Source organism: Pundamilia nyererei, unplaced genomic scaffold (genome assembly GCF_000239375.1).
Source record: "Pundamilia nyererei isolate P.nyererei 1_Seehausen unplaced genomic scaffold, PunNye1.0 scaffold00145, whole genome shotgun sequence".
Classification (NCBI taxonomy): Eukaryota; Metazoa; Chordata; class Actinopteri; order Cichliformes; family Cichlidae; genus Pundamilia; species Pundamilia nyererei.
Genome location: NW_005187546.1, coordinates 1,492,950 through 1,503,555, shown reverse-complemented (window position 1 = coordinate 1,503,555; position 10,606 = coordinate 1,492,950). Strand labels below are relative to the sequence as shown.

At 39.0% G+C, this 10,606-nt stretch overlaps 1 protein-coding gene across 3 annotated transcripts in view; it reads left to right on the top strand.

The window, feature by feature from the left end:
• The window catches only part of LOC102195248 (lysophosphatidic acid receptor 2-like), a 24,856-nt gene extending 17,215 nt beyond the window's left edge, over window positions 1-7,641 (top strand). For 2 of the 3 annotated variants that reach the window (XM_005744596.1, XM_005744597.1), the window contains exons 4-5: window positions 434-693; window positions 5,965-7,641. In XM_005744596.1, the coding sequence (XP_005744653.1) occupies window positions 434-693; window positions 5,965-6,063 (359 nt within the window). In that variant the 3' untranslated portion in view covers window positions 6,064-7,641. Of the gene's footprint in view, window positions 1-433; window positions 830-5,964 lie in introns of those variants that run through there. The other variant, XM_013913714.1, reaches the window with a different exon arrangement.
• Window positions 7,642-10,606: the final 2,965 nt, after the last annotated feature.

The window sequence follows — 10,606 nt, the reverse complement described above, 5'->3', positions numbered from 1 at the left end:
CAGCAGCCAGGATTCAGTTGCTCTGGCATGTAAGGAAGTTGAGGAAAAGCCAGAGCATGTCCTGACAGGGAGCTGCATAGTTTTGTTAGCGTGACAGAAAACTGCTCGTTTCTGCCGGCATGACACTGCTGACAATTTGTACCTGCGAGCAACATCATCAAGACAGTGAGGACATTTCCTCATTTTATCATTCTGAGAGACACATAAAGCCACTATGCACCTGAGTGTGTGGTCTCACATCCTTTAACGGTTTTTGCAGCTGGTAGTTTTGCATATATTAGTGCTGAGCATGCTACCAAAGTCTGCAGATATTATACAGAACAGACCACTGAACTGGCTAATCTGTGTGGTGTGTGTTCCCTCATATGCTTCCCCCTACCCTTAGAAATTAACAGAGTTGTAAAGAATTTCTTTCTCCCCCCTGACTCTGTAGGCTGCTTTGTGGTCTGCTGGACACCCGCACTGGTTGTGCTGCTGCTCGATGGTCTAAACTGTGACAGGAGTTTGGTGCTAGGCCCCGAGAAATACTGTCTGGTGCTGGCAGAGTGCAACTCCTTCGTCAACCCCATCATCTACTGCTTCAGGGACCAAGACATGAGGAGGACCTTCAAGGAGATTCTGTGCTGCAACTGGTCTCAGAGGCACAAGAACAGAGGCTTCTCTGAAGTTAAATTTCACACCGTGGAGCAAGAGGTACTGTCCGAGAGCAATGGAATCGATGACAGCAATCACAATCAAAACAAGCACATGCTCTAAGGACTGTTTATGATTTTAGGCCACTTGATATCATGCTGACTGTAGTCAGATGATCTGTCCATCTAAATATTTTGAGAGAGATGTGCGACAGCAGCGTAGCTGAATGTGGCTCCTTGTTGTTGTTGTTGTTGTTGTTTTTTTGTTTTTTTTTTTAATCTATCTATATATCCATTAGGGGTGCAACGATACACAAAATTCTCGGTTCGGTTCGATACTTTGGTGTCACGGTTCGATATTTTTTCAATACAAAAAAATGTTCATGCTTTTTTTAATTTGTCATTTATTAAAATTATAAATGTATATTTTAACTCAAACGTACAGTTTTTAAATTTAATGTTGCTGAAACAACAAAGGGATAAAATAATAAATCTATCTGATCGAGAAATCACTCATCTTTGGAAAAAGAGAGTTTATCACAGAGAAATGGCTCTTTCCAAAATAAAAGCTATACTATACGCTTCTTCTGGGCTATATTCTCAGCAGCATATTAAACATATCAGGTCCCCATAAGGAGAATCATGTGCTAACGGCTGTCTAAATGACTCGGGTAAAGTTTGTAGCATGCGTGCTTGTTGTTTTTGTCTGCTTCCACTTGTCTTTGCACTAGGATGATGTCGACGTAAATGTGCGGTCATATTCATTTTGTTCCCACCAGTGCTGTCAGCACTAGTGGGAACTGGAATGACGTTAACGCCACAACACGGCAAATCTCCGTTAACGAGCTACCGCGGATCGCCCCGTGCGTGGGGCTGGTGCAAACTGCGCTAACGCAGTAGTTCCCACCCATGTAATTGAGCATTGCGTGGCACATCCATCATACTGTTTTACTTTTGTCCATGACGCGTTTACCTTCAGGGTCATACGTCACATGAAGACCAAAATAGTTCCAAAGGCCAGATCTGAATGAGGGTGGGGGAGGTTCAATTTGCCATGTTGCAACGAGCTTAGCTTCTGTCTTGCTAGCTTGCGCTGCGCTCAGTGGATCTGCGCTCGACAGTGCAGCCTAGGCGGAGTAGTTGAACGCAGATCCACTGAGCTCTCAACTCAGACAGCATCGTAAGAAGAAAAGTTGATAAAATAAATTAAAAACTTTGTATTGTTCGATACAAATGCGTACCGAACCGAAAGCACTGTATCGAATGGTTCAATATCGATACGAGTATCGTTGCACCCCTAATATCCATATAGATAGATAGATAGATAGATAGATAGATAGATATTTGTTGTTTAATTTCCTGAATGTCATGCCTGCAAAAAGTCCAGTTTGTGCCAGGTTTTCAGTCTATATACACACAGTTTACACACTGCATCCAGTAGTTTCGTCCATCTGTCAGTGAGACCTGGCAAATCTGCAACATGCGACACAAATCAGGGAAGAGCAGACACGGCTAGTCTTTGCGCAGGGAGGCTGATCAGTTAGGTGTCCGATGTTTTTGTTTGTTTTTATTCTTATTGCAGTGCTTCTTACTGCAAAGAGCTGAAAAGACTCGTTAATTAATTGCTTATAAGTAAAATGTTGCAGAACCTCTCAACATCTCCCTCCAGTTAAAATTGAACAACAGGTTAGAAGCAGTTTGATCAGAGCCAGCTGCATAAAACTGTAAATGCAGCGTGCAGGGACAGTCTGTAAAGTGCTTCACATTACTGTCTCCACTCAGTTATACTGAGAACTTGGGTTGCGGAAAGATAACTTTTTAATTATTATTAGTATTATTGTTGTTGTGGCTTACTTTTTCCTTTTTTTCTTTTTTCTTTTTTTTTTTTTTGGTGCATATTTTGAGGAAGTTTCTATTTGGAAAAACCACGTATCTTCACTGTAGTGCTCACTTCCCCAGTCAAAGCCTTTGTGCTGTTTTTTTTTTCTTTTTTCATATATTCAGCTGAGAGCTTGTCTATGGTTGTATTATGTGAAAATTGTATTAGTCTTTAGAAGTGCACCAGAAACCGCAAGCACGGCGTTGATGTGCACTTTGCATACATGTGAGTTATTGTGTTCTTGTCTGTCTGAGCGATTGTAAACAAATGTGCTTTTTTTGTTGCGCTGCAGTATCAGTGTTGACTGGTCCAAGAGATGGTTTAGTTCATGGCGATTGGTCACATCACAGCATTTATTGAGGCGTAAACAAACACTGCACTTGTAGAATTTCTTTTAGTAAGGATGTGAGAAAAAACACATTCAGAGAAAACCTCCAACAGAGGTCCAAAACACAGAACTCATTCAACACAGTGACTTTGTGTTAAATGTTCCATAACTTAAACTTTGATATTCTACAATGTTTCTTTTTTTTTATTATTATTATTATTTAATCTAGGATCTGTTGGTTGTGTGCTTCCTTCTTTCAGTTCTTGTTTCTCACACTTTAATCCTGCCACTAAATTCTGTGTGGATTTGTGGCAGACTGTGTCAGAGTCAGTAATGTGGAAACTGGTAAGCAAATGGCCTTTCTGTTTCTGTTCAGCTCACAGCTGCAGACTCGTCACCATCATTTAGAAATCTCCCACTTCTTTTGTGTGTGCACGTTGCACCTGGCTAAACTATGATTTATGTGGGGTCTTGTTTGCGACTGCTTTGCATTTACCTTCCGTTTCACTGTCAAATGTAAGCTGACTTTGCTAACTTTGGTATTAAATCTGAAAACGTGCGACATCTAAACCCATACTCGAATGTGTACCGCACGTGTTGAGAGAGTACACACTGCTGTGTGATGCTGTTGATGGAGGAGGTCAAGAGCTGAAGAGTTGACAAGTGGGTGGAAGCTGGGAAGAAAGAGGCACACAGCCAAAGAGCAATGAAAGTGTTGGAATGCGAGCTAAAGACCGAAACAACAGGGCTGCAAAAATGTTATGTTGAGTTTGTTCATTGTTCAGTTGACTCTACAAAATGTTGGGAAAACTAAAGATTTACCTAAATAGCTACACAGTGCTGTAGGCAGTTTTTCTGTGTAAAAACAAAATTCAAAAATTAAGACGCAAACATAATTCACAAATTGACACTTAAAGTATTTTGTGAAGGGGAAAAAAAGGAAAAAAAACTCTGTCACTGTAAATGAGATACATGCTTTGTTGCCTGATTTGAGATATGAGTTGACCCTTTTTTTTAATTTTTTTTATTCAAAACATTTCATTTGTTCTACAGACAGGCACAATTAAACCCAACGTTTAGCTTCATCATTATTAGGATTTTTATGCGTGATATCTGTTTGTAGACTTATATAATTGTATGTAATTATACATGTATATTGCATATTGAGGTAGGATCAAATGAGTTTACCTTTAAGTCTGTACCAACCCTTTCTTTGTCTCATTATTGTTTAAAGTGCATTTTGTTGTTATAGTCAACAAAGTCATGTTCAAAATAAATCAATCATTCAGTGAAAAAAAATAAAAGAAAGTATTTTGTAAATAGCCACTTTATTAGCCACTTAGCATGCTAATTAACTGCCACCAGTAGGGACATTACTGTATAAGCTTTCCTGTGTGTCAGTAGTGCTGAACTAAGCATCTTTGACTGGATGTCTTATAGGAGTGCCTAAAATTATATTAATAATTGTTGATCATGCTGAAATTCTTTCTCAACATCTGTTAAACATGGACACTAAAACAAAATTGAAAAATAAAACAGGCAAACATGTATTCTGATAGATTTTAAGTTGCTACAATGATTTTAGACAGACTTTCAGGCTATTGGTGCAATTAACTGCACAGCAAGTCATGCTAGTTGTTAGATTATTCCATTCAAAAGTCCACCAACACAACTTTTTTTTTTTTTTAATTTGGAGTCTTTGCGGACTTACTGTCTTGGAATTGGCGTCAAGTGTCCATTTGAAGAACTGCAGTTTTTGGCACTTCGGCACTGACTTTATTTTTGCGTCGCAAAGTTTGTTGCTTAGTAAGAAACTCCTAGCCCTAACCCTCCCATTTAGGTTTCTGATTTGCCGTCGTTAATATTTAAGCTCGATATCTCAAACTTCAAAGCTTAGAATTACGGTTTGAACCTTCAGTTCTGTCTTAACCTGTTCAAAATTTGGTTGTGTATGCGCAAAACATCTGTGTTCACACTGTGTCCCATCATTCATGCAGAATAAAGGCCACAAATATAATTCCATGCATTGCATATGCACTTTTATCCAGCCACCAAATTTTCCAGGCCAACTTTTTAACTTTTTAGCTCCTCAAAATCCCAATCAGTGAGGTTAAATCACCTCTCTGCCTTATGCTATAAACAGATTTGGTAATTACCCAAATGCCTGGAATTATCCTGTTGCCTGATGCAACTATTACTCTAGTTTATGCTGACCGTAACATTTCTGTGTCCTGTGTGCACTTCATTAATCCATGTGTTTTGTAGCTTGTGTACGCTCATGTTGTGGTAGTGTTTAAACCAGTCCAGATGTGTTAGTGGTTAGCAGGTCATGATTCTTGCCACATTTCCTCTGACTCGTTACTCTGGCATGTGTGTTCAAAGAATACATTCTCGGTACAGAGGAAGTGCTGCAAGGAGTGTGTTATCTTGTTAGTGTGCACGTGCATACTTGAGTGAGAAATAATTCACAGAAACATTGTCTTTGTTTTTTTGGGGGGGACATAAAGATCAAAGAGCACAGCATTGTGTCTGTTTATACATATATATCCTAATTATACCTCTTGTCATTTAGATTTTAATTAGATCAAAGTTTTAACCGATTGTTATATCATAGGCGTACTTTTTTGTTTTTGTTTTTTCCTTGGTGTTGTTCCAGCGATTCAGGAAGTTTTTTACGTGATTTTTGGGCTTTTTTTGTTTTGTTTTAAATTTTGTACATTGTTACGACTAATAAGAATAAATGCACCATCTGTGTACGTCTGCAATTTGTTTGGTCGTGTGTGTCTGTTGCTTTGCGGTAACTGCTGAAATTTGCAATTTAGAAACATGGCAGGTCGTGTGGAAACGCTCCTTTGGGTATGAACATGAAATTCATCTCTTTCTAACTGCTTGTTTGTTTGTGGGTTTTATTTTTTTATTTTTTGCTAGTTTTCATATGACTAACCCACCCACCTCCCCCCTCTCTATTTTTCACATTCTCCCCGTTGCATCTAATCCCCATTTCTTATCATTGTCATGATTTTTTTTTTTTTTGTTAATAATTTTTAAACCCTTCACCCTCCTGGTTCTTTGACCTCATTTTCAGTTTCTCACACTCTTGTCTGTTTCTCCACCTTTGTCTCTAGAATGGTAAGTCTCGTATCCCCAAGGCGAAAGAGAGGAGCAACGGGGCGCCTCTCATCCGTGCCAGCTCAGAGGACATCCCTGCAAGTCCGATTAACTGAGACCAGCTGAGAAATTTCGAGGCATGCACACATGCATATCTAAGTGAACTTATCTGTGTATGTACACAAAAATGAGCCTTGAGCTGGTTCTTCAAGGATTATGTAGATTTTTTTTTTTCTTTTTTTTTTTATATAAAGGGTTTTACCTCTGCTGTGGGTTTACAGTTTCTGCAGCTACTGGTAGAAGAGATACACTCTTTGGCTGGAAGCTTCATAACAGCAGCTTTATCTTCTCATTTAAACACAAGCCCGCCACCAACACCTCCCCTGCACAGACGCGTACACATTGTTGGGATCACTTGGACAACATGGGAGACACACGTGAGAGTTTCCTGTTGAGACATGAGTGACTCGGCAGTTTTTTGTTGGGTTTTTTTTTTTTTTTTTTTCCCCTCAGTGACAACAGTGATGGAAGACCAACACCTGGAAAGCTACACAGCAGACCGTGGAATAAATGTGTGAAAATGTGCAATCATAAAGAATGCGCTCTGTGCTTTAGTTATGAGTCACACAAGAGTAGTTTGCTGGCTACTCTTAGCTTAAGTTAATGTGATCCAAGTTGTTACCACTAGTGCAGTAAGTCCTCCTTAATAAATTTCGGGGTGTTTATTTAATTGCATGACCAGAAAGCTTTTTGTGATATAGAGCGTGTGTGTGTGTGTGTGTGTGTGTGTGTGTGTGAGAATAAAATACTAGAAACATGACTTTTATAACGTGGATTGATTTAAAAAGTAAACAGTAAAGTCCTGGAGGATGGATTTTATTGGCCTGTGTTATTTTGAGTAAACAGTCAGCTGTTGTGTGTGCAGATATAGTTTCAGACAGGGGCCCAATGGCCACTCTAAGGGCATTAATAAGTAGTTTAGTAACATTAAAGTTATAGATTAATCAGGTTTGATATTTTTAAACTACTTCAAAGATTTAAAACTATTTTAGTGGGTTTCTTACACTTTTTGTCCAATCAGCAGCACCTTTTTTTTTTTTCTTGCCAACATTTGTAGATGGTGTTCCTGTCACAAATGTTATATGGATTGTTGTTGTTTTTAAATCCCTCAAGGTATACGTGCCTGTTATGACGCACAGTTTTCGTTTTCTTTTATTCGTCAAAATGAGCGCCGTGCCTTGTAAATCTACAGCCAGTGAAAAATGTGGTTACAAATGTTGCGTTTCTTTTTAATATACAGCCAGTGTGATATAAGAATGAGATGCAAGTTGTTGTTTTTATTTAGTTTTTTTCCACTCGCTGCATGCTGCTTGTGTTTGCATAATGTAAATTGTTCACTTACAATGTTTGTCATAGAAATATACAACTTAAATTTGCAATGACATTGTAATGGTTGATATTGTAACAGTATTCAGTAGTAATTTCCGGGATATGAAGCCCATCATTTGTCAGCAGGATGATCCACAAATGTTTTTATTGCTGAGTAAAGCTTTTGAGTAAAATATTGCAGCTGATTAATATTGATTTTTGGGAGAAACTGACATGTTTAAAAGAACCGTTGACGGCTGTAACACGTTTTCTGCCATTATAATCTGCTCTCTGAGTGATGCCATTAAAAACGTGTATCATGCTGACTGTAATGTGGCCTGTTTACAGAGTTGTCACGTCTTCCTGCCAGATTGGAGGCGGTTGTTATCTGTTTGCAGCTGGACGAATGGATCGTATGATCTCATTGAGTTTCTTTTTAGGCACCTTTGCCTCACTTGTTGGATCATTTGCCTTATTTTCCTTAGATCGAGGAACAGTGTCTGTCTGACTGGTAATGTCTTTCTTCTCATCCTTGGAAAGTTTCTTTTTTATTTGCTCTCCAACTCTTTCCAGCCCCCCTTTGTCCTTCTCCTTCCTTCCCGGTGAACCAGTTTGACTCGTCTCTTTCTTTGTGTAATCCATCGAGAGTCCTTTCAGCAATGTCGGCACTTTCTTGTTTGCTGTCAGTGACGGTTTCTTCTTGGAATCCTTGTCCTTCCTCGACTTTTTCACACTCAGTTTGTCCAGCGACAGAGCATTCTTCTTGCGTTTCTTATGAGGCAGCACCCTCTTCAGTTGACTCCAGGTCTTTTTCAGAGGTGATTTCTTCTTCTTCTTCGGCCAAAAGATGGTTGTTTTTGAGGAGGAGCCACCCATTGCTGACCTGCAGGAAGAAGTAAAATGTGATCAGCACAAACGCACAAGTTGTTCTGGCAGCTTTTTACAACAGTTTAACACAGCTATAAATATACCTCATACATAATACCTAAACAATTTGAAAGCTAGATTTTAAGATTGTTTAAATAAAAACTCCTAACGTGTAACTGTGTCTCGATGCATGCGCAGTCATCCAGGTAAGAATGTGTAAGTATATTTGGAGTTTTGGGATAAGCAAAATTTGAAAACTGAAAAGGTCAGCAGGGTCATTCCAAGCTGATGGTGGTTAAATGTATTTCAGTGTTAGGTCTTAGAAAAGGGCTGTATTTGATTATTACCTACTCATCTGGTTAATTTGATTATATTACAGAGTTTAGTTCTCAGTCAAGGAGAAAGTTAATTAATGATGGTGCTCTAAGGTAAAGACGCCCAACAAGGCTCAACATCCTCTAGTGGGCTCCTGCCCAGCACTGTGACAGCTGATTGGCAGTTACCATAAAATGCCAGAAGTAGCAGCTCCACCATTGGAGCCAGGTGGAACCTCAGACTGTCCAGGAGTTAGGTGATGCCCTGATCCAGCTGGGGGGGTGCATCTATTGTCTCATTGGGTGCATGCTACAATGTTATAAGGCATGTGTACAAGCATGTGAGGGCAAGACAAATTTGAGTTACTGCAAGTAAATTTCAGTAGAGTGGACTACCCTGCATAGTTTTTCCACTTTGATATTCAGTATCTTTAAATTCAGCCCTCTGTAGTTTCCTTTCCTTCATAACACATGATCCAGTCCGTATCAGTATAGATATCCAGAAGATTTTATTTTATTTTATTTTTTTTACAATTGAGATCTGGGCCCGTATCCCTAAAGATTCTGAGAATCCTCTCAGAGAGCTCCTAACTTAACCTAAAAATTCCTTGCCAGGAGTTTTAGCTTAGAAGTGATTCCAGAACATTTTCAGTGAACTCTGAGCAAGGAATGGATGGAAAATCCTATCTTAGTGTGGAGGTGTGGTTGACCCCGTTGCTAGGTATGAGTCATCATTTCAAAAGCCGTGATTGGTTGATCCTACGAGTTTGATGGAAATGAGCTTTTGGTGATAATGAGCAAAGGATGTACCCTCAAATCAATAAACATAATTATACACTCTAATCTTATGCTGACTGTAATTGTAAATAATATTTCACATTCAAGAAAATATCTGGAAAATGAATAGTAAGCTGTAGGGGTTATAGCCTAACATTAGAATCTAAAATATGTGAAAACTTAAACTCATTACACCCTGTTCAAATAATGATTTGTGTCTTATTTGCTCATATTAATATCCTAGCTGACATATTTTGTACTTTCACTCCCATATGGACCCTGTTGAAAACAAGATGGCCTCTCTCAAGGGGCTGTCCTTAATGAAGTAGAAATCACAACGTTACAAGTCCAGTGTGGTCTTAACGAGGGTAACACGGCTCAGCTTTTAGCAATGTCTGTGATTGCAGACCCAAGTCATCACTGCTGCATTGTTGCATTTTCCCGGTTGCCAAATACCTCAGGGTTGTGATTACTTTCGTCTCCGGTGTAATAGTGTTGTGGCGTCGAGTTGGTGAAGTAGTTGCATCTCTAAGGAGATCCACCACAAACATGATTCCTGCACGATCCAATCTGTAGCGTCTCAATAATTCCCTGTCATCCAGTGTTTGCAGGACATCTCTCCTGCCTCTTCTGTTGGCCATTTTGTGCAGCTGCTTAGGGGAACTCCTAAGCCACTAAAAGTCCTCTTCCCTGCTCTTAGCAGATCTCGCCTTAGGAGCCCTTTTAAGCGCTAGGAATCTTGAGGAATAGCTTTTATATTAACTGGGATTGTCGTGTCACTTTTAGGGGAAATTCTAAGAAAACGTCATGACTCTGAGAATTTTCTTAGAATTTGGCCGCTAGGAGCCACTTTTTGCACAAAGATTCTTTAGGGATACGGGCCCTGATGTCTTTAAGTGTTCCTTTAATTTTTTTGACCAGTGTAAATATAGAAAGGTATTTATATAGGTGTAGATATACAGAAATATAGTGTGCTTTTAAATTTCTAGTTTGGTGATTTATATGAATAGTATGGTAATTTCACAAGCCATATATGGAAATTACCATACTATTCACAGACCAGAAACCACACATTGAAGATGTGTTGATTACACTTTCCTGTCACATTTACTTAGGGTTAGGGTTTAAGGTTTCACTCAAAATGCACATGTAAATAGTATCACTGTTCAAACTAATGTTACTCCACTCTGGACTATCACTTCAGTCTCTGCTATTTGCAACAATGACTGTCACATACAATAAGTAGCTTTGGTAGTATAAGTACAACAGAAAGCGTTATCAAACCTGACAACTTTTATATTTCAAAAGGTAAAAGAAGTATAACAAAGATCAG